At 42.8% G+C, this 24,696-nt stretch overlaps 1 protein-coding gene across 5 annotated transcripts; it reads left to right on the forward strand.

The window, feature by feature from the left end:
• LOC129816901 (solute carrier family 12 member 9-like) lies at positions 1–16,334 on the forward strand. Of its 5 annotated transcripts, none has more exons than XM_055871892.1 (15): positions 1–118; positions 582–700; positions 1,207–1,466; positions 1,692–1,826; positions 7,874–8,011; positions 8,202–8,501; positions 8,657–8,764; positions 9,412–9,523; positions 9,660–9,817; positions 9,929–10,011; positions 10,105–10,229; positions 10,437–10,629; positions 10,901–11,075; positions 13,705–13,851; positions 14,062–16,334. In XM_055871892.1, exons 3-15 carry the CDS (start codon positions 1,265–1,267, stop codon positions 14,916–14,918), a joined length of 2,733 nt encoding a protein of 910 aa, XP_055727867.1. In that variant the 5' UTR covers positions 1–118; positions 582–700; positions 1,207–1,264; the 3' UTR covers positions 14,919–16,334. The 5 variants fall into 5 exon arrangements, with proteins under 5 accessions (XP_055727867.1, XP_055727859.1, XP_055727875.1 ...); XM_055871884.1 differs by lacking the exon at positions 1–118 and adding an exon at positions 141–368; XM_055871900.1 differs by lacking the exon at positions 1–118 and adding an exon at positions 141–368 and having other exon boundaries at positions 582–646.
• Positions 16,335–24,696: the final 8,362 nt, after the last annotated feature.

The raw sequence follows: 24,696 nt of genomic DNA on the forward strand, positions 1-24,696 counted from the left end.
TATTTGTTAGCAGCAATTGTTAGCTAGAGCGCACGTTTGTGAGAAAACCATCAGTAGAGTTGGAAACCCATTTAACTTGTATTTTTTTATTCTGTACATGGGAATTTAATCGCAAACGGTATTTGTATGTGCACAACGTCATCACGCACATGTTATATAAATTTGATAGAAATACATCTCTGGTGGGGAAATGCGCATATTGTTTTTATGCGCAGTTTAGAATATTCGCATGAAAATCTGTCGCCAATTGGATGGAAACCTAGCTACAGACAGATTTTCAGCCTCCCCTTTTTGGCAGTCACATGAACAGTTTTTACTGTCCCGTGACCAGCACATAACAAATAGCAAGTAACTAGATGTGTGTGCAAGTAGGTCAATGTTCATTGTAATAGGGAGAATACGCATGTAGATTTGAATGAAAACTGGTCAGATTGCGGCATTATAATTTCTACCTTTTATGAGCTATTGGAGAATGTATCTGTAGCCTATGCTAACTATAGCCAGTAGTTTTCTAATCTAGTTAGATCAACTAACAAAACACAGTTGTGTATGCTTTTATATTACTTTGTGATAACTTGCAGAGATCATTCAGCTGTAAACTGAAATAACGGAGCAGTGGGCTACAGTAGGCAGCCAGATGCAGACGGTGAGTGTTTAACAACCGGAAGTGCGCGCGCTTATTCCCACTGACGGAGAATAGGTGAGTGGCTGATTTCATCTGGCTATAGCTACAATAGCCATGATTGCAAAGTAAACAAAAATGTTATCATTAGTCAAACACCAAGTGTACGGAATTGCGAGCTTGAATTGTTGCATGACCTCACCAAGAACCGTTCTGTGTCACAGCTCCACTTCCCCTTTTTGGATACATGAAAGAAACGTCAACTCGATACTATCGCGCAACTCTTGTTAATTTGTAACAAATACAATATGGTGTATGTTGATGTTGCATGATGTGTTGTGTAGTCAAGTGTTTTAACTCTCGCGTCTTTGAAGTATGCTATTTATTTTGAATGCCTGACTTTTTCTGGTGGATCGTAGCCTGAAGATGTTGTTTTTCCAACCCTCCCCTCTCCCGTTATTTTTTTGTTTGTAGAACCTACTATTTTTCGTAAATATGTTTTCAGTAATCTGTCAAATTGTCAGTTTTGTTACCAACTTATTTTTATAATCTAATTTACACAAAGAATGTCAACATTTTAACAGGGTTACAAAAAAGGACGTCTAGACCATCTAAATATACAATAGGCTTCTCCCGAAGGCCATGTCTAATGAACACGCACCCCTCCTCGCCCATGGGGTGTGTGGTCTGTCTGTAGACACAGCAATATGTGGCATGGGGGGGTCCGAGGGCACTGGGGAGGCCAGCACTCCTAATGCAGTACCCCGAAAACTCAACACATTCTTCGGGGTGATAGTGCCCACCGTCCTCTCCATGTTCAGCATTGTCCTCTTCCTCAGAACTGGTGAGTGCAGCATCGATGTCAGACATATACAAATATAGACTGTGAATGTGGAATTATTCACCATGCAACATACAGTGATGCTTGTTGATAGTCAAGCTGCTATTGGCTCCAAGCTATGCTAGATATTTTTAAGAAGGTGTATGTGTGTAACTGTGTGAATGCATTAGTCTACTTTATTGTGTTCCTGTAACAATACTAATACTGTATAATGATGTTTCCCCATAGGGTTTGTGGTTGGTCATGCGGGGCTCTTGCAGGGTCTTGTGATGCTGCTTGTAGCCTACACCATTATCTCCCTCACCATCTTGTCCATCTGTGCTATTTCCACCAATGGTGCTGTGCAGGGAGGCGGGGCCTATTGTATCCTTAACTCTGGTTCTTTCTCACACCACAAAAAAAACCTATACAGTGCCCTCAGAAGGTATTCATACCCCTTGACCTATTCCACATTTTGTTGTGTTACAGCCTGAATTCAAAATAGGTTCAATTGATTTTTTTTCTCTCACCCATCAACACATAATACCCCGCAATGACAAAGTGAAAACATGTTTTTATAAATGTTAGCAAATTTATAAAAAAATGAATTACAGAAATATGTAATTTACATACAGTACAAGTCAAAAGTTTGGACACACTGACTCATTCCAGGGTTTTTCTTTATTTTTACTACTTTCTACATTGTAGAATAATAGTAAAGACATCAAAACTATGAAATAACACATGGAATCATGTAGTTACCAAAAAGGTGTTAAGCAAATCAAATATATTTGAGATTCTTCATTGATGACAGCTTTGCACACTCTTGGCATTCTCAAACATTTTCATGAGGTCGTCAGTCACCTGGAATGCGTTTCAATTAACATGTAGTCCTTGTTAATTTGTGGAATTTCTTTCCATCTTAATGCGTTTGAGCCAATCAGTTGTGTTCTGACAAGGTAGGGGTGGTATACAGAAGATAGCCCTATTTGGTAAAAGAACAAGTCCATATTATGGTAAGAACAGCTCAAATAAGCAAAGAGAAACGATAGTCCATCATTACTTTAAGACGGAGTTCAGTTAATCCGGAAAATTTCAAGAACTTTGAAAGTTTCTTCAAGTGCAGTCGCAAAAAAACATCAAATGCAATGATGAAACTAGCTCTCATGAGGACTGCCACAGGAAAGGAAGACCCAGAGTTGCCTCTGCTGCAGAGGATAAGTTCATTTGAGTTACCAGCCTTAGAAATTGCAGGCCAAATAAATGCTTCAGAGTTCTAGTAACAGACACATCTCAACATCAACTGTTCAGAGGAGACTCCGTGAATCAGGCCTTCATGGTCGAATTGCTGCAAAGAAACCACTACTAAAGGACACCATTAAACACGACCAAAGGACATTAGACCGGTGGAAAATCTGTCCTTTGTTCTGATGAGTCCAAATTTGAGATTTTTGGTTCCAACCGCCGTGTCTTTGTGAGACGCGAAGTAGATGAACGGATGATCTCCACATGTGTGGTCCCCACTGTGAAGCATGGAGGAGGAGGTGTGATGGTGTGGGGGTGCTTTGCTGGTGACACTGTCTATGATTTATTTACAATTCAAGGCACACTTAACCAGCATGGCTACAACAGCATTCTGCAGCGATACGCCATCCCATCTGGTTTGGTCTTATTGGGACTATCATTTGTTTTTCAACAGGACAATGACCTAACACACCTCCAGGCTGTGTAAGGGCTATTTGACCAAGAAGGAGAGAGATGGAGTGCTGCATTTGATGACCTGGCCTCCACAATCACCTGACCTCAACCCAATTGAGGTGGTTTAGGATGAGTTGGACCGCAGAGTGAAGGAAAAGCAGCCAACAAGTGCTCAGCATATGTGGGAACTCCTTCAAGACTGTTGGAAAAGCATTCCAGGTGAACCTGGTTGAGAGAATTCCAAGAGTGTGCAAAGCTGTCATCAAGGCAAAGGGTGGATACTTTGAAGAATGTAAAATATTGTTGAACACTTTTTGGTTACTAAATGATTCCATATGTGTTATTTAATAGTTTTGATGTCTTCACTTTTATTCTACAATGTAGAAAATAGTAAAAAATAAAGAAAAACCCTTGAATGAGAAGGTGTGTCCAAACTTTTGACTGGTACTGTAAGTATTCACACCCCTGAGTTAATACTTTGTAGAAGCACCTTTGGCAGCGATTTCAGCTGTGAGTCTTTCTGGGTACGTCTCTAAGAGCTTTATACACCTGGATTGTGCAACATTTGCCCATTTATTCTTGTCAAAATTCTTTAAGCTCTGTCAAATTCATTGTCCATCATTGATAAACAACCATTTTCAGGGCTTGCCATAGACTTTCAAGCAGATTTAAGTCAAAACTGTAACTTGGTCACTCAGGAACATTCACTGTCTTCTTCGTAAGCAACTCCCATGTAGATTTTGGCCTTATGTTTTAGGTTATTCTAGAGCTACGACCTGAAGATCACTGACGTCATCATGGTTCTCAGAGTTCCAAGTTGTCTTGAAAGCACCATAAATCCAGAGAATGCCAGACTTTGATGACAAAATTTGCCCACGAAGGACCGCCGCACCACCTTTCTGTTCAGTGATTCCAAGTCTATGTATATAGGGCAGCAGCCTCTAATGTGCTAGTGACGGCTATTTAAAACTATTAAAGAGTCTGATGGCCTTGAGCTAGAGACTGTTTTTCAGTCTCTCAGTCCCAGCTTTGATGCACCTGTACTGACCTTTCCTTCTGGATTATAGTGGGGTGAACAGGCAGTGGCTCGGGTGGTTGTTGTCCATGATGATCTTTTTGACCTTCCTGTGATTTTGGGTTCTGGAGGGCAGGTAGTTTGCTCCCGGTGATGTATTGGACAGACAGCACCACCCTCTGGAGAGCCCTGCAGTTGCGGGCGGTGCAGTTGCCATAGCAGGCGGTGATACAGCACGACAGGATGCTCTCAATTGTGCATCTGTAAAAGTTTGTGAGGGTTTTAGGTTCCAAGCTGTTGCGCCTTTTTCACCACACTGTCTGTGTGGGTGGACCATTTCAGTTTGTCAGTGATGTGTACGCCAAGGAATCTTTCCACCATCTCCACTGCTGTCCCGTCAATGTGGATGGGGGGGTGCTCCCTCTGCTGTTTCCTGAAGTCGAAAATAACCTATCATTTGTTTTGTAGACGTTGGGTGATAGGTTATTTTCTTGGCACCACACTTCCAGGGCCCTCACCTCCTCCCTGTAGGCTGTCTCGTCATTGTTGGTAATCAAGCCTATTGTTGTCGTCTGCAAACTTGATTGAGTTGGAGGCGCGCGTGGCCACACAGTCATGGGTGAACAGAGAGTACAGGAGGGGGCTAAGCACGCATCCTTGTTTTTTCCTACCTTCACCACCTGGGGGCGGCCTGTCAGGAAGTCCAGGACCCAGTTGCACAGGCGGGGTTCAGACTCATGGCCTCAAGCTTAATGATGAGTTTGGAGGGTACTATGGTGTTGAATGCTGAGCTATAGTCAATGAACTGCATTCTTACATAGGTATTCCTCTTGTACAGATGGGACAGGGCAGTGTGATGTCGATTGCATCGTCTGTGGATCTATTGGGGCGGTAAGCAAATTGAAGTGGGTCTAGGGTAGCAGGTAAGGTGATATGATCCTTGACTAGTCTCTCAAATCACTTCATGATGGCAGAAGTGAGTGCTATGGGGCGATAGTCATTTAGTTCAGTTACCTTTGCTTTCTTGGGTACAGGAACAAAGGTGGACATCTTGAAGCATGTGGGGACAGTAGACTGGGAAAGGGAGAGATTGAATATGTTTGTAAACACTCCAGCCAGTTGGTCTGCGCATGCACTGAGGACGCGGCTAGGGATGCCATCTGGGCCGGTAGCCTTGCGAGGGTTAACACGCTTAAATGTCTTACTCACGTCGGCCACGGAGAAGGAGAGCCCTCAGTCCTTGTTAGCGGGCCTCGTCGGTGGCACTGTTATCCTCAAAGCGGGCGATGTTGTTAACTTGTCCGGAAGCAAGACTTCTGTGTCCCTTTGTAGTCCGTGATTTTCTGTAGACCCTGCCACATACGTTTCAGGTTTGAGCCATTGAATTGCGACTCCACTTTGTCTCTATACTGACGTTTTGCCTGTTGGATTGCCTTAGAGGGAATTACTACACTGTTTGTATTCGGCCATATTCCCAGTCACCTTGCCATGGTTAAATATGATGGTCCACGCTTTCAGTTTTGCGTGAATGCTGCAAACTCTCCACGGCTTTTGGTTGGGGTAAGTTTTATTAGTAACAGTGGGTCAACATCTCTTATACTCTTCCTAATAAACTCAGTTACCGTCAGTGTATTCGTCAATATTGTTCTCGGAGACTACCTGGAACATATCCCAGTCCGCGTGATCAAAATAATCTTGAAGCGTGGATTCCGATTTGTCAGACCACCGTTGAATAGTCCTTAGCATGGGTACTTCCTGTTTTGAGTTTCTGCCTATAGTAAGTGAGGAGCAAAATGGAGTCGTGATCAGATTTGCGGAAAGGAGGGCCTTGTAGGCATCCCGGAAGTTGGAGTAGCAGTGGTCGAGTGTTTGAGCAGTGCGAGTACTACAGTCAATGTGTTGATAGAACTTCGGCAGGCTTTTTCGCAAATTTGCTTTGTTAAAATCCCCAGCTCCAATAAACGCGGGCTCAGGATATGGTTTCCAGTTTACATAAAGTACAGTGCAGTTCTTTGAGGGCCTTTGTGGTATCGGCTTGAGGGGGTTATACACGGCTGTGACTATAACTGAAGAGAATTCTCTTGGGCGATAATACTGTCGGCATTTGATTGTGAAGTATTCTAGGTTGGGTTAACAAAAGGACTTGAGTTTCTGTATGTTATCACAATCACACTATGAGTAGTTCATCTTGACACATAACCCCGCAATTCTTCTTCCTGGAGAGATATTTATTCCTTTCTGCGCGATAAACTGAGAACCCAACTGGCTGAACGGACTCAGACAGTATATCCCGAGAGAGTCATGTTTTCGTGAAAAGAGTATGTTGCAATCCCTTATGTCTCTCTGGAAGGAAATCCATTCCCTGAGCTCGTAAACTTTATTATCCAGAGACTAAACATTAGCGAGTAATGTACTTGGAAGCGGTGGGTGGTGTGCGCGCCTCCTAAGTCGGACTAGAAGACCACTCCGAGTACCTATCCTCCTCCGGCGGTGTTTTGGAATGGCCTCTGGAATCAGTTCAATTGCCCTGGGGGCTACGAACAGAGTATCCGATTCGGGAATGTCGTATTCCTGGTCGTAATTCTGGTAGTGCTGGTGAGTTACCGCCGCTCTGATATCCAATAGTTCTTCCCGGCTGTATGCAATAACACAAACATTTCCGGGCTAATAATGTAAGAAATAAAACAGAAAACTTTGCAGTATTTTGTTTTTTTATAATGCGCTAGAAGCACGTCAGCCCTCTCTGTCGGCGCAATTTGTGTACCTTTGTAGAGACCTTATCTATGTAGTAACTAGGTTTATTGATTTACCATCCAAAGTGTAATAACTTCACCATTCTCAAAGGGATATTCAATGTCTGCTTTCTAAAAAAAAAAAAAAAAAAAACATCTACCAATAGGTGCCCTTTGCGAAGCCTTGTAAAGCCTCCCTGGTCTTTGTGTTTGAATCTGTGTTTGATATTCACTACTCGACTGAGGGACCTTACAATTATCTGTATGTGTGGAGTACAGAGATGAGGCAGTCATTAAAAAAGGATGTTAAACACTTATTGCACACAGTCCATGCAATTTATTTTGTTAGGCTAAGTTTTACTCCTGAACTGCTATAACAAAGGGGTTGAATACTTATTGACTCAAGACATTTCAGCTTTTCAGATTTGATTAATTTGTAAACATTTCTAAAAACATAATTTTGACATTATGGGGTATTGTGTGTAGCCAGTGACAAAAAAATCTCAATTTAATCCATTTTAAATTCAGGTTGTAACAACAATGTCGAAAAAGTCAAGGGGTGTGAATACTTTCTGAAGGTATTGTATTTTGCAAATGTGTATTGGTCTGAAGTATGAGTGCAGTTTAAAAGTTCTTACTAGTCAAACTTGATGCCACATTATTTTATAGACAATTCTAGCCCTTATATCTCTAACGGGAAATTTCATCAATTTTCAACCTCATATTCATCATGTCCAGAACCACCCTAACATCATCATAGTGCCAGCGGGTGTTTATGTTTTGTAGTCAAAAAGATAGAAGATAAGTGTTTTGGATTACATCATCTGAATACACTGATGACAACATCTGGTGTGCATCATGTGATTTAACCAGCTGAGCAGAGTGACTTTGTGATTTAACCAGCTGAGCAGAGTGACTTTGCTAACCTTTATTAATGAAGCACACCAGATCAGTAATATTTAAACCCTTGACCTAATGTCTGCCAGTCATGATCAGTCGATCGTTGGGCCCAGAGTTTGGAGGAAGCATTGGCCTCATGTTCTTCCTTGCTAAGGTGTGCGCGTGTGGAGTGTATGTGCTTGGTCTCGTAGAGGCCATACTTGACATATTTGGTCAGGATCCAGGTTAGTCTTGACATTCTATAATTACTAGTTTAAGGCCTAATACTTAAAATTCCAAGCATGCCAAGATTTTGTACTTCTGCTGAAAACAAATTCTATATAATATTTCTTAGAATATTGGTGCCACATGCATTCAAATGAGTCATTCCACCCAGTGTTTTATCTTGTCCTCTTTGTCCACCTCCCACTCTAGCGTCGTCCTCTGCATTGCGGGTGCTTCCCCAGGGCTACTGGTACACAGTGCTGTATTCTTCCATAGTTCTCCTGCTGGTTCTGTTGGTGTGCCTAGTGGGTGCCCACATCTTCGCCCGCACCTCCTTTCTCATCCTTCTGGTGGTGACCATCTCCTTGCTGTCCATCTACATCAGCCCCCTGGCACTGACCACGCCCCTAGACTTCCTCATCTCCCACCAGGGCCCTGGCAACCAGACCCTCACCTACAACGCCAGCTACACAGGCTTCAACGGCACAACACTGAGGGACAACCTGGGCTGTGAGTACTGTCTGGCTGGGGTCATATTTCAGATGCATTAAAGGAGTAGTAAGCCTTGATGGGGAGGTGAAACTGTACATGTATAGAGTTGTTAGTTTTATGGTTTGAAAAAGAGCTGTAATAGCAACAGTGTTCTTCCTCTTTTTCCTCTTCAGCAAGCTACACTGTGGACTATAGCACCGGTAAAGTAATGTCATTCGCCTCCGTGTTCGCTGTCATGTTCACCAGCTGTACCGGAATCATGGCCGGAGCCAACATGTCAGGTACTCTCCACACGCATCATACTGAGTATACCCCCCCCCCCCTTTTGCCCTCAGAACAGCCTCAATTCGTCAGGGCATAGACTCTACAAGGTGTTGAAAGCGTTCCACAGGGATGCTGGCCTATGTTGACTCCAATGCTTCCCACAGTTGTGTCAAGTTGGCTAATGTCCTTTGGGTGGTGGACCATTCTTGATACAGACGGGAAACTGTTGAGGGTGATACCCAGCAGTGTTGCAGTTCTTGACACAAACCGGTGCGCTTGGCACCTACTACCATACCCTGTTCAAAGGCACTTAAATCTTTTGTCTTTCCCATTCACCCTCTGAATGGCACACATACACAACCTTGAAAGTCAATCTTTAAGCTGTCCCCTTCCCCTCATCTACACTGATTTTAAGTGGATTTAACAAGTGACCTCAATAATGGAGCATAGCTTTCACCTGGATTCACCTGGTCAGTCTGTCATGGAAAGAGCACTTGTTAAAGTTTTGTATACTCAGTGTAGCTGTTACTTTACCTGTGCCATATGCATTCTGACTAAAGGTAATGGAATCTTTTACTTCCGTTAGTTAACATCTTATTAAGCTTCACATACAGACTCAAACTTGACATGTTCAACTATCTTTCCCTTAATCTGTTGTCTGTAGGAGAGCTTAAGAACCCCAGTGCTGCCATTCCCAAAGGCACCATTATTGCAGTCCTCTACACCTGCATAGTCTATGTCCTGCTCTTCATCCTGGCCAGCTCCACATGTGAAAGGTCTGAATGGATGAGGCTGGGAGTGGTGGGAACTCTGTCATCTATCTAATTTGCTCATAATTGACTGCCCGAATATTCATCATACTGTAGCTACTATATACTTTAAATTGTCAACTAATTAATGTATTTTGTGTAGGACCCTGTTGGTTCAGGATTACGGGTTCTTCCAGCGTATAAACATTTGGCCACCATTTGTAACCATTGGGATCTACTGTTCCGCCCTATCAGCAGCCATGTGCTCTCTCATTGGGGCGTCCCGGATCCTCCATGCCCTTGCACTGGACCAGCTGTTTGGTAAGGATGTTGTTGAACACGTTTCGCAAAGAGTAACAGAGCAAAGGACATGTTTTGGGCTGACACAGAATAAGGAGCATAATGTTGATGTAATGTTGATGTTACCCATAGGTTTTCCATTGGCTCCTGCTGCTATCACTTCCAGCTCTGGTAACCCATGGGTGGCAGTGCTGTACACCTGGGGGTTGGCACAGGTGATGAGAGGACATGGGTGTATTGTATTGACAGTTTATTTTGGAATTTTAAACAGGCTCTGAGACAGTGTCTTTGGTGTGACTGTGTTGCAGTGTGTGGTGTTTGCAGGCCAACTTAATGCCATAGCTGGCCTTGTGACAGTGTTCTACCTGCTGGCCTATGCTGCTGTCGACTTGGCCTGTCTGGCTCTGGAATGGGCATCGGCCCCCAACTTCAGGTAATCAGATCCTAGTATCATGTTGTACAATCTGATTTTAAAAAAGAAGACAATGACCTTGCACTGATGCTCCTCTTTTTGTGTTTTGATGTCGTTGTCCTTAGTGAAGTAGCGTTTATCTGGAATACTTTTGACCATCATTGTCCAGTCTAGTTTTTAACTGTCTTTCACCTTTCCCCGGTTTCCCTTGCCATTCTATCTCCCCAGGCCCACCTTCCAGGTGTTCTCCTGGCACACATGTCTGCTGGGCATTCTGAGCTGTCTGGTGATGATGTTTGTCATTAATCCTGTCTACTCTTCAGCCAGCATCATCCTCCTCTTGCTGCTATTGCTCTTCCTGCACTACAGATCACCCACCAGCAGCTGGGGATACATCAGCCAGGCTCTTATCTTCCATCAGGTACCCACACATGGAGACACGCGCACACACACGCATATACTTGTACCAAAGCAAACATGTGCTCATGGGCCAGTTCCACCCATGTTCAGCAGGGAGGAATCATTTTGAAACGGAAGAACTATCTGAAGGTGTTCAGTTTAGAAAACAGATTTAGGTTTTCTGATGCAAAATATTTCGCTACGGTGTTCCCCACTAAACAGGACCCTAGGGTGTCACCGCTGTCATTCTTGGTGCTTTGAATCTACTTTCCCCCATTCCCCCTCTCCTGTAGGTGCGTAAGTATCTGCTGATGCTGGATGTGAGGAAGGACCATGTGAAGTTCTGGAGGCCCCAGGTGTTGTTGATGGTGGCCAACCCTCGCTCCTCCTGCCAGCTCATCAACTTTGTCAATCAGCTGAAGAAGGGTGGCCTGTTTGTGCTGGGACACGTGAAGCTGGGAGATCTGGGTAACATTATAGGGACGGTGACTGGGGTTCTGGTGCCAGTGGTATCATATAATTATGACTCTTACAATAAATGCTTGTAATTTTTATGACTGCATGAAACCTAAAGCTTCCACTATTTGATTACAAAAGGAGTAATCTGAGTGTGATATTTCTGGGGTCCAAAATGATTAACACCCTTGCTAAAAGATGTGCAAAACATACGGTATAAAATATATAGTTAAAATACTGAGCTATATTGTATGCTCCAAAAATTGGGAAATGATTTTATACTAATGCTAAGAGCTGCTCTATTTTTATGTTATCCAACAAATGTAAACACCTGGAGTTTGCTAAATGACATTGGCACTTGGATTGGAAACAGTCAGATGACATAAAAATTGAGCTTTTAGGCCATGCACACTAGTGGTGGGTTTGGCTTCATAATAAGAATGCATAAGCAGAAAAGAACCCCATATCTACTTTAAAATGTGGTTGTGATTATTTGATGTTGTGGGGCTATTTTGCTTTCTCTGGTCCTGGGGCCCTTGTTAAAGTCAATGGCATCATAAACTTTACCCAGTACCAGGACAGAGGCTGAACCTTGACCACTTGCGGATCTTCCAGCACGACAATAACCCAGAGCACACATCAGTATCTACAAAGAAATTGTTAATTGACCACAAAATCAACATTTTGCCATGGCCTTTTCAGTCTCCAGACTTGAAACCCATTGGAAAGCTGCGGTTTGAATTGAAGAGGGGAGTCCATAAGCGCAGACGAAGGATAACAACGATCTGGAAGGATTCTATATGGAGGAATGGTCTAAGATCCCTTCCAAAGTGTTCTCCAGCTCATAAAACATTTTGAGAAAAGGCTCAGTGCTGTTATCCTCGCAAGGTCAGGCATTGAAAAAAGTGGTGTCAATCATATTGACCCCTACCATCTGAGCAATTGCATCAGTTTAAAATAATATAATACCGATTTTTTTTTTTTGGGGGGGGGGGGGGGGGGGTCATAAAATGTCAATTGAGTATACCAAATATTAGGAACTCCTTTTGTCCTCAGAACAGCCTCAATTCGTTAGGGCATGGACTCTACAAGGTGTTCAAAGCGTTCCACAGGGATGCTGCCCCATGTTGATTCCAATGCTTCCCACAGTTGTGTCAAATTGGCTGGATGTCTTTTGGGTGGTGGACCATTCTTCATACACACAGGAAACTGTTGAGCGTGAAAAACACAGCAGCATTTCAGTCCTTGACACAAACCGGTGCACTTGGCACCTACTATCATACCCTGTTCAAAGGCACTTAAATCTTTAATCGTGCACATTCACCCTGTATGGCGCACATACACAATCAGTTTCTCAATTGTCTTGAGGTTTAAAAATCCTTATTTAACCTATCTCCCCTTCATCTACAATGATTTGAAGGGGATTTAACAAGTTATTAGACCTTTATTTGAACAAGGAACACAGACTGAGACCAAGGTCTCTTTTACAGCTGGGCCCTGTGTATACATGTTTACACATACAGTTTAGGTACAATGATTAAGAAACTAAACAAGACAAACAGATTATTACATTTACACATAGGTTATTCCCCTAACAGCACAAGAACTTGTATTACCCGAAACAGTTACAAGCAATACAAAAATAAAAATCCTCCAATAAATATCTAAAATGGGCAAGGGGGACAAGAGTCTCAAGTTTAAGTTTAGTATGCAGGCTATTCCATAGGCAAGGAGCGTAACAGGAAAAGGCAGCCATACCCAACTCTGTGGAAATCGCACGGGCCTCAAGTGTAATCCATGCTTGAGACCTGGTTTTAGGAATTCTAATTTTAATATTGATGAGTGATGATAAATAAGGTAGTTTATTCAGATGTGCTTTATAGACAAACACGAGAGTATGTTGTTCTCATCTCATGGACAGCGAAGTCCAACCCACACTTTTATATAGAACACAGTGGTGAGCACTGTAGCTAGCACCCGTAATAAACCTAAGTGCGCAATGATAAATAGCATCCAGCGATTTAAGTGTTCATGCCGTAGCATGCATGTAGATAATATCCCGATAATCTATAACAGACATAAAAGTAGCTTGCACAATTTGTCTTCTATTTATAGAGGACAAACATGACCTGTTTCTATAGAGGAAGCCTAGCTTGATTCTTAGCCGTTTACAGTTCGTCAACATGCATTTTAAAAGACAGTTTATCATCCAACTTTATCCCTAAGTATTTTTATGCAGAGACCTGATTTAATTCGGAAACCATCTAAACTCGTAAGTGCAAGTGTATTTTCAACCAACTTTTGTAACCTATTAAAAATCATAAAATGTGTTTTCTTTGCATTTAAAACAAGTTTCAGCTGTATAAAAGACCCTTGTAATATCTTAAAATCTGTCTCCAATAGTGACATCAATAAGGGATCATAGTTTTCACCTGGATTTACCTGGTCAGTCTATGGCAGGGAAAGAGGTGTTCTTAATGTTTTGTATACTCAGTGTAGGAATATGAATTATTTGTTTTATTCAGTCATTTTTGCTCATCTTTATCAAGTCATTTCAGACCCCATAGAAAATTTAAGGGAAACTAGTTTGGCTCTGCTCTTGTTTGGGAATCCAGGCAATCCAGCCTCTCTTCTGTTTCAGACACCCTGCCCTCAGACCCTGTCCAGCAGCAGTATAACTTCTGGCTGAGTCTGGTGGATAAGCTGGGAGTGAAGGCCTTTGTGGATCTGACTCTGTCCCCCTCTGTGAGGCAGGGCACACAGCATCTGCTGCGCATCACTGGCCTGGGTGAGTCACACAACCTCCTATTTACCATTCTGGATCATTGTTTGTTGTTTTCCTCCTCTTCACACACAACTATGTTGTAAAGAGCATTGACATACTGTATTAATAATAATATTACTACTTTGGAAAATGGAATATAAAACAGTTTAACCTGTCAAGCAATGTACTCTTTAATCCATTTGATTATCCTCCTTCACTCTTTATCTCTTCAAGGCGGCATGAAGCCCAACACTCTGGTCTTGGGGTTCTACGACAGTTGCACCCCTGAGGACTACTTCCTCCAAGACCCTGCCTTCTATGAGTCAGAAGAGGCCGGAGGGGATGATTTTGGGGTAGATCTACCCTCTCTGCAAGCCCACTTCCCTCCAGTCCGCCATGTGGAGAGTCCACGCTGGCTCACGCCAGAGGAGTATGTAGGAATCATCTCGGATGCCATCAAGATGAGTAAGAACGTGTGTCTGGGCCGCTACTTCTTCCAGCTGCAGGGGGAGAGCATGGGGACCAAGATGGACGGAGCTGGGAGGATCATCGATGTGTGGCCCCTCAACCTGCTGCGTCCGGGCAGCACCTCAGCTGCCTCTGTTGACGTGTGCAGCCTTTTCCTGCTGCAGATGGCGTGTGTCCTCAACATGGCCAGCAGATGGCGCCATGCCAGAATGAGAATATTTCTGTGTGTGGAGGCAGAGTCAAGCGACCAGGGCTGGGTGGTTAAAGAGGAGACCTTCCGGGAGCTGTTGAGGAAGCTGAGGATCAGGGCCTCCATCAAGATAGTGCCTTGGGACTCTGTGGTGCAGCTGTACGGACAGAAACAGAAACAGGATGCAGGGCTGGGGGAGCTGGGCCTGACGAGACCGGCCCCAGCCCTCTCAGAGGACTTCTTGTCTGCAGTCAACTGCCTGCTGATGGAGCACAGTGCTCAGGCTGCTGTCCGCTTCCTGTATTTACCACGCCCCCCTACTCACTCTAGCCAATCACAACAATACCTTAGTCAGTTGGAAGCTGTGACTCACGGTTTAGGCCCAACCCTCTTGATTCATGGTCTCACCCCAGTCACGTGCACTGAGCTTTGAGTGTGTCACTGTGTGTTTATGGGATCAATATGTCATGTAGCTAACTTAATCCTGAACATAATAGAAAGGGCAGTCTGTTGATTGCTTAACATATGAGGTACATGATGTATGTGTTAGTTAGACAATAAACACACAGGCACGCTACACAACAGGACCTATTGGTATAGCTCTGTTCTGTAGGCACATAGTTTCACATCTTGTAATGTAACTCATTTACACATCTACTAATTTCAGAAATGAACACATTTGGCACCTAGTCAGTCGCAGTAAAAGCATCCTTCTTTAAGCTGTTTCCTCCCTTTCATCTACACTGATTAAATGGATTTAACAAGTGACCTCAATAAGGGATTATAGCTTTTACCTTGATTCACCTAGTCAGTCTGTCATGGTTTGCACACTGTGTATATTTATTTGTTCATACTATAATTTAATGGAGTAGAAGAAGAGTTGAGTTCCAACTCTGGATTCTGAAATGGAGAAAAGGCGACATATGTTTACTAGCTATGGAAACTAGAATTTTGTGTTCTTTTATTTGATGTTGAACACATTCTCTTTCCATTGACCCCTTTTCCCAGCATATTCCTCTTCAGATTGTGACCCAGTTTGGGAGAGCTCACGACTGTCTGGACCACATGATCTCTTAGGATTTTAGGTCATTCACCAATTGGGCATGTTGAAATGCTGCTTTTCCAGACTATTATCTGGTCCATGATGGAACATGAATTCAAAGTTCCTGACCCCGCTCTTAACTAGATGAGTCCCTAATGCTTGACAATATTATGTAATGTTACACAGTCACAAAGGCACTAACAGGCAGATTAAATATCAATTGCTAATTTATTTTGTCAATTTTTTTATGTATCAACTTTATGCCAAATGCTACGGCGCATTCCATTAATTTATTACTTGGGGAAAGTATTTGAATTCTTCTGTTGTGCTTTTCTTATATACAGACGTAGGAAACAATGTTACGGAGTTACTGCAAGGAGTTTTTTATTCATGCAAGCTATTTTTAAATACTAATTGAAGCATGTATTAGGCACTATGTGAAAGCTTCTACATTTAACAAGACTTGTGGGACTTTTGTGCTTTAAGCAGAAATAGGACTATAAAGAGAACTGAAGTTACTATATGTTTCTGACTGCTCAGAATCCATGTACTGTTCTCTCGTGTGACAGACTGTTCTCCAGCGTCTGTGGATTTCTTATTGAGTGCCAGAAAGGTCACAAGCTAGTTTTGCAGAACATACTTTATTCAAGAATAAGAATAGACAACGTATAGCATACTGAGTAACATATGTGTAGAGGAAACAGTAACAAATATGACAGTAATTTGTGAATGGGTTTGTAATATGCAATAAAATAAACAATAGTAATTTGTATTTTTTATTTAAAATATTAAAGATCAAAAAAATGACTTGTGATGGTTGTTGGTGGTACTATATTAAAAGACCAAATCAACCACAGAACACGCACATTTTCAACAGTCCAGTTATGTTGTAGTCTATATCCCTATCGGTATATAGCTAGAATATGTAGTATAGAAGTTTATTTGAGCTGTTTGAGAGTTGCATCTGTATCCAGGCAGAATACAGGCTTTGGAAGTGATTACCTACAGATCATTCTCTGCTTCAGTCAGGCTATATAGGTCAGGACAAGACATGATAGATTTGGGGTCAGTTTGTTTAGGCTACATCACAATATCATCAACTTTACAGTGTTCCTATTACCAATATAGTTCAATGGCAGTCAATGCAAATACAGAACATGAAGTAAAACATATCTCATCTCAATTTCCAATGTGACCTATAGCACCACATACCGTGCATTCGGAGAGTAGTTAAACCCCTTTTTGCACAATTTGTTACTTTAAAGCCTTATTCTAAAATGAATAAAGAAAGTGCCTCAACATACACACAATACCCCATAAAAGCAAAAACAGATGTGTTAATTTATAAAAAATAAAACAAATACCGTATTTACATAAGTAATCAGATGCTTTGCTATGAGACTTGAAATTGAGCTCAGGTGCATCCTGTTTCCATTGATCATCCTTGGGATGTTTTTACACCTGTGGTAAAATCAATTGATTGGACATGATATGGAAAGACACAGCGGGTCACTCCAGAAACACCAGCGGCTGTCTCACTTGCACTCTTCAGGTAGGAACTCTTATCAACTCATATAGTCCAATCAAACTACTGTATACTGTTTGTTACTTAAGCCAAAACGGAGCCAGCAGAATGTACAGTATATACATTTAGACTATTTTGTGTGATTGTAAATATCTTTGCCATCTTCCCTGATTGGCTGTGCCCATCCTACTGTGTGAAGCAGAGAGAAGCTTCTGCTAGAAAAGAGGACTAATGAGTGCAAAGGAGGTTGCTACTGAATTGCATACAGTGCAATCAGAAAGTATTCAGACCACTTGACTTTTTCTACATTTTGTTACTTTAGTCTTATAAAATGGATTTAAAAAAAATCTACACACAATACGCCATAATGACAAAGCAAAAACAGGTTTAGAAATTGGGAATTTATAAAAAATTAAAAAAATTGAATTTACATAAGTATTCAGACCCTTTACTCAGTACTTTGTTGAAACACCATCGGCAGCAATTTCAGCCTCAAGTCTTCTTGGGAATAATGCTGCAAGCTTGGCACACCTGTATTTGGGGAGTTTCTACTATTCTTCTCTGCAGATCCTCTCAAGCTCTGTCAAGTTGGATGGGGAGCGTCGCTGCACAGTTATTTTTGCTCCGTTCATCTTTCCCTCGATCCTGACTAGTCTCCCAGTCCCTGCCGCTGAAAACCATCCCCACAGTATGATGCTGCCACCACCATGCTTCACCATAGGGACGGTGTCAGGTTTCTTCCAGACGTGATGCTTGGCATTCAGGCACAGAGTTCAATCTTGGTTTCATCAGACCAGAGAATCTTGTTTCTCATGGTCTGAGAGTCCTTCAGGTGCCTTATGGTAAACTCCAAGCAGGCTGTCATGTCCTTTTACTGAGGAGTGGCTTCCGTTTGGCCATTACCATAAAGGCCTAATTGGTGGAGTGCTGCAGAGATGGTTGTCCTTCTGGATGGTTCTCCCATCGCCACAGAGGAACTCTGGAGCTTTGTCAGAGTGACCATCGAGTTCTTGGTCACCTCCCTGACCAAGCCCCTTCTCCCCCGATTGCTCAGTTTTGCCGGGCGGCCAGCTCTAGGAAGAGTCTTGGTGGTTCCAAACTTTTTCCATTTAAGAATGATGGAGGCCACTGTGTTCTTGGGAACCTTGAATGCTACAGAAATGTTTGGTACCCTTCCCCAGATCTATGCCTCAACACAATCCTGTCTTGGAGCTCTATGGACAATACCTTTGACCTCACGGCTTGGTTTTTGCTCTGACATGTACTGTCAACTGTGGGAGCTTATATAGACAGGTGTGTGCCTTTCCAAATCATGTCCAATTTATTGAATTTACCACAGGTGGACTCCAATGAAGTTGTAGAAACATCTCAAGGATGATCAATGGCAACAGGATACACCTGAGCTCAATTTTGTGTCTCATAGCAAAGGGTGTGAATACTTATGTAAATAAGGTATTCATGTTTTTTATTTTTTATTTAAAAAAAATTTAATCAAAAAACGTGTTTCCACTTTTTCATTATGGGCTATTGTATGTAGATTAATTAGGATTTTTATTTATTTAATCCATTTTGGATTGAGGCTGTAACGTAACACAATGTGGAAAAAGGGAAGGGGTCTGAATATTTTCCAAATGCGCTGTATATGTAGAAACTGCTTCTTCAATATAAATCCTAGCTCACACTTGTAGGCAATGTTAAGATCACTTTATTGATCAATTGTACATAAGGTCTCCAACGAAAATGTGACTTCCGTTTTTAACCTAACAGATCCTAAAGACATGCACAGGTTTTGGAGCGGTGCAGGAAAGGCGGCCAAAGGAGGAGTTGGCTTTGGGGATGACCAGTGAAATATACCTGCTGGAGCGCGTGCTACGGGTGGGTGTTGCTATTGTGAGCTGAGATAAGGTGGGGCTTTACCTAGCAAAGACTTATAGATGACCTGGAGCCAGTGGGTTTGGCGACGAGTATGAAGCGAGGGCCAGCCAAAGAGAACATACAGGTCGCAATGGTGGGTAGTATATGGAGCTTTGGTGAAAAAACGGATGGCACTGTGATATACTACATCCAATTTGCTGAGTAGAGTGTTGAAGGCTATTTTGTAAATGACATCGCCGAAGTCAAGGATCTGTAGGATAGTCAGTTTTACGAGGGTATGTTTAGCAGCATGAGTGAAGGAGGCTTTGTTGCGAAATAGGAAGCCAATTCTAGATTTAATTTTGGATTGGAGATGCTTAATGTGAGTCTAGAAGGAGAGTTTACAGTCTAACCAGACACCTAGGTATTCGTAGTTGTCCACATATCCTAAGTCAGAACCGTCCAGAGTAGTGAGGCTAGTCGGGCAGACGAGTGTGGGCAGCGATTGGTTGAAGAGCATGCATTTAGTTTTATTAGCATTTAAGAGCAGTTGGAGGCCACGGAGGGAGTGTTGTATGGCATTGAAGCTCGTCTGGAGGTTTGCTAACACGGTGTCCAAAGAAGGGCCAGAAATATACAGAATGGTGTTGTCTGCGTAGAGGTGGATCAGAGAATAATCAGCAGAAAGAGCGACATCATTGATATATACAGAGAAAAGAGTCGGCCCGAGAATTGAACCCTGTTGCACCCCCATAGAGACTGCCAGAGGTCCGGAACACAGGCCCTCCGATTTGACACACTGAACTCTATCTGAGAAGTAGTTGGTGAACCAGGCGAGGCAGTCATTTGAGAAACCAAGGCTATTGAGTCTGCTAATAAGAATGTGGTGATTGACAGAGTCGAAAGCCTTGGCCAGGTCGATGAAGACAGCTGCACAGTATTGTCTTTTATCAATGGCGGTTATGATATTGTTTAGGACCTTGAGCGTGGCTGAGGTGCACCTGTGACCAGCTCGGACACCAGATTGCATAGCAGAGAAGGTACGGTGCGATTCGAAATGGTCGGGTATCTGTTTGTTGACTTGACTTTCAAAGACCTTAGAATGGCAGGGCAGGATAGATATAGGTCTGTAACAGTTTGGGTCTAGAGTGTCTCATCCTTTGAAGAGGGGGATGACCGTGACAGCTTTCCAATCTTTACGGATCTCAGACGATACGAAAGAGAGGTTGAACAGGCTAGTAATAGGGGTTGCAACAATTGTGGCAGATTGTCTAGCCCTGCTGAATTGTAGGGGTCCAGATTTTGCAGCTCTTTCAGAACATCAGCTATCTGAATTTGGGTGAAGGAGAAGCGGGTGGGGGGGGGGGGGGGATTGGGCAAGATGCTGCGGGTGGTGCAGAGCTGTTGGCCGGGGTAGTTGTAGCCAGGTGTAAAGCATGGCCAGCCATAGAAAAATGCTTTTTGATATTCCCGATTATCGTAGATTTGTCGGTGGTGACAGTGTTTCATTGCCTCAGTGCAGTGGGCAGCTGGGAGGAGGTGCTCTTGTTCTCCATGGACTTTACATTGTCCCAAATTTTGGGGGAATTTGTGCTACAGGAAGTAAATTTATGTTCTGAAAAAGCTAGCCTTTGCTTTCCTAACTGACTGTGTATATTGGTTCCTAACTTCCCTGAAAAGTTGCATATTGCGGAGGCTATTCGATGCTGATGCAGTACACCACAGGATGTTTTTGCGCTGGTCAAGGGCAGTCAAGTCTGAGGTGAACCAAGGGCTATATCTGTTCTTAGTTCTCCATTTTTTGAATGGGGCATCCTGATTTAAGATGGTGAGGAAAGCCCTTTTAAAGAATAACTAGGTATCCTCTACTGACGGGATGATGTCAATATCCTTCCAGGATACCCGGGCCAGGTCGATTAGAAAGGCCTGCTTGCTGAAGTGTTTTTGGGAGCGTTTGACAGTGATGAGGGGTGGTTGTTTGACCGCGGACCCATTACGGACACAGGCAATGAGGCAGTGATTGCTGAGATCCTGGTTGAAGACAACAGAGTTGTATTTAGAGGGCAAGTTGGTCAGGATGATATCTGAGGGTGCCCGTGTTTACGGATGTAGGGTTGTACCTGGTAGGTTCCTTGATAACTTGTGTGAGATTGAGAGCATCTAGCTTAGATTGTAGGATGGCCGGGGTGTTAAGCATATCCCAGTTTAGGTCATCTAACAGTACGTACTCTGAAGATAAATGGGGGGCAATCAATTCACATATGGTGTCCAGGGCACAGCTGTGGGCTGATTGGGGTCTATAACAAGTGGCAACAGTGAGAGACTTATTTCTGGAAAGGTGGATTTTTAAAAGTAGAAGCTCGAGTTGTTTGGGCACAGACCTGGATAGCATGACACATCTCTGCAGACTATCTTCAGTAGATTGCAACTCCTCCCCTTTGGCAGTTCTATCTTGACGGAAAATGTTGTAGTTGGGGATGGAAATTTCGGAATTTTTGGTGGCCTTCCTAAGCCAGGATTCAGACACGGCTAGGACATCAGGGTTGGCGGAGTGTTGCTAAAGCAGTGAATAAAACAAACTTCGGGAGGAGGCTTCTAATGTTAACATGCATGAAACCAAGGCTTTTACGGTTACAAAAGTCAACAAATGAGAGCGCCTGGGGAATAGGTGTGGTACTGGGGGCTACAGGGCCTGGGTTAACCTCTACATCACCAGAGGAACAGAGGAGTAGGATAAGGGTACGGCTAAGGGCTATAAGAACTGGTCGCCTAGTGCGTTCGGAACAGAGAGTAAAAGGAGCAGATTTCTGGGCGTGGAAGAATAGATTCAAGGCATAATGTACAGACAAGGGTATGGTAGGATGTGAGTACAGTGGAGATAAACCTAGGCGTTGAGTGACGATGAGAGGTTTTGTCTTTGGAGGCACCAGTTAAGCCAGGTGAGGTCTCCGCATGTGTGGGGGGTGGGACAAAAGTGCTATCTAAGGCATGTTGAGCGGGACTGAGGGCTCTACAGTAAAAGAAAACAATAAGAATTAGCTAAGACAGCAGTAGACAAGGCATATTGACATTAGAGAGAAGCATAAAGCAATCACAGGTGTTGAACGGGAGAGCTAAGACAACAACGGGTAAATGGCGATGAATGGGCAGAGCGGGTCAGTTAGGTACATACAGGACCTGAGTTTGAGGCTGGGGCCGACAGATAAGCAAAATGAGGTACTGTGTTATTGAAACAGTCCAGCAATAGGTAAGTCAGGGAGACGTTTGGTAGTCACTACTACGCTAGGCGAGTGGGAGACACGGCGTTCAGAAAGCTAGCGGTCCGGGGCTAGCAGATGGGTCTTCGGCGACATCGCAACGGAAAAGCCTGTTGAAACCACATCGGACGATTACGTCGGCAGACAAGGCGAAATGGATTGGCGGGGCTCCGTGTCGACAATAAAGGGTCCAGGCCAATTGGCCAAAGAGGTATTGTAGCCCAAAAATTAGCTGGTATATAGGCCTAGCTCGAGGCTAGCTCATGGCTAACTGGTGCTTGCTTCAGGACAGAGGCGTTAGCTAACAGTAGCCACTCGGTTGCAGCTAGCTAGCTGCAATGGTCCGTTGTAATGATCCAGAGCGGCAGGAATCCGGTGATGTGGTAGAGAGAAGCAGTCCGATATGCTCTGGGTTGATATTGCGCTGTGCAGACTGGCAGGTATTGTCCGAGCTAAAGCTGGCTGCTGTCAGAGCTAAAGGTGAAGACCGCTAGCCGTGGCTAACAAAGACTAGTAGCTAGTTAGCTGGCTAGCTCCTGAAGGAGGTTCCAGTTATAAGGAATAAAAATAGCAGATCCGTACCACATTGGGTGAGGCGGGTTGCAGGAAAGTATATTTAGTTCGTAGATAGAAAGTGAGATAAAATATATACGAAAAAACGTCTATTTACACAGGATAAGACACAGGATAAGACAAACACACGTCCGACTGCTACGCCATCTTGGGGAAAAAATAAAGATGTCTCCAACCCCCATTTCACACACTCACAAACAGAAAATATGTGTGTACAATAAATTGGGAAGAGAGACTTAAACATCACATTAATTTGTACATAATGGGCGTGTTCGAGCAGATCACTTTTGTCAAATCAGTGAACATTGTTGGTCACCGTCTTTCAAAATGTGTTGCACTATGGGGATCAGAATTTACCGACTTGCACATACATGTCGACTGCATGAACTTTACAAAAATCAAGTCATCACGATTGAGGGTATTTTCGTCCGTTTAGAAATTACAGCACTTTTTATACATAGTCCCCTCATTTTAGGTGACCAAAAGTACTGGGACCGAGAGACTGAAAAACCGCTTCTATCTCAAGGCCATCAGACTGTTAAATAGTCATCACTAGCCGGCTGCCACCCGGTTATGCAACCCTGCACCTTCCAGGCTGCTGCCCTATGTACATAGACTTGGAATCACTGACCACTTTAATAATGGAACACTAGTCACTTTAATAATGTTTACATACTGCTTTACACATCTCATATATATATATACTGTATTCTACAGATTTTTTGTCAATGCCACTCCGACATTGCTCGATCTAATATTCTTTACTTTTAGATTTGTGTGTATTGTTATGAATTGTTTTAGATACTACTGCACTATTGGAGCTAGGAACACAAGCATTTCGCTACACCTGCAATAACATCTGCTAAATATGTGTATGTGACCAATACGATTTGATTTGACAACTTGACTGATGTGTATTAAAGTTATCAAAAGTTTAGTAGGTCCCATATTCCCAGCACGCAATGATTATATCAAGCTTGTACAAAATAATCTGAAACACAACCTAGGTTGTGTTTCAGATTATTTTGTGCCTAATAGAAATGTTAAATAATGTCTTGTTCATTTTGGATTCAGTTTTAGTGTAAATAAGAATAGAATATGTTTCTAAACATTTTTACATTAATGTGGATGCTATCGTGATTAGGGATAATCCGTAATGAATTGTGAATAATGATGAGCGAGAATGTTAGACATACAAATATCATACCCCCAAGATATGCTAACCTTTCACCATTACAACAACAGGGGAGGTTAGCATTTTTGGGGGGATATGACATTTATGCCTAACTTTCTCACTCATCATTATTCACGATTCATTCATTCAAAACAAACAGCAAATGCATCCAACAAGTCTGTAGTCACAAGCTTGATGTCATTTCGTACTAGTAATATGGGACCAAATACTCAACTTTTGACTACTTTAATACACTACAAATTAATTTGTCTCAATACTTTTGGTCCTCTAAAATGGGGGGACTATGTACAAAAAGTGCTGTAATTTCTAAGCGGTTCACCCGATATAAATGAAAATATCCTCAAATTAAATTGTATCATTTAAAATCCAAAGTGCTGGAGTACAGAGCCAGAACAGCGAAAACATTTTCACTGTCGCAATACTTTTGGAGCTCACTGTCTCTACCACAAATACCTTGTACCTCTGCATATTGATCTGGTACTGGTACTCCCTGTATAAAGCATCATTCTTGTGTATTTCATTTTATTTCTCTTTTGTTACTATTGTGTGTTATTATTTTTTAATTCTGCATCATTGGCAAGGGCTCGTAAGCAAGCATTTCACAGTAAAATCTACACCAGTTGAATTCGACGCATGTGACAAATAAAATTTGATTTGATAAAAGTCCGACTGTAGATGCTACACAACACTAGAGGGAGCCAGCAGCATTGCTTTTACTGGCACCTCAGCCTAGAAGCAGCCAACAGAGAGACTGATAGGAAGGCT

The sequence above is a fragment of the Salvelinus fontinalis genome, chromosome 2 (genome assembly GCF_029448725.1).
Source record: "Salvelinus fontinalis isolate EN_2023a chromosome 2, ASM2944872v1, whole genome shotgun sequence".
In the NCBI taxonomy this organism is placed as follows: Eukaryota; Metazoa; Chordata; class Actinopteri; order Salmoniformes; family Salmonidae; genus Salvelinus; species Salvelinus fontinalis.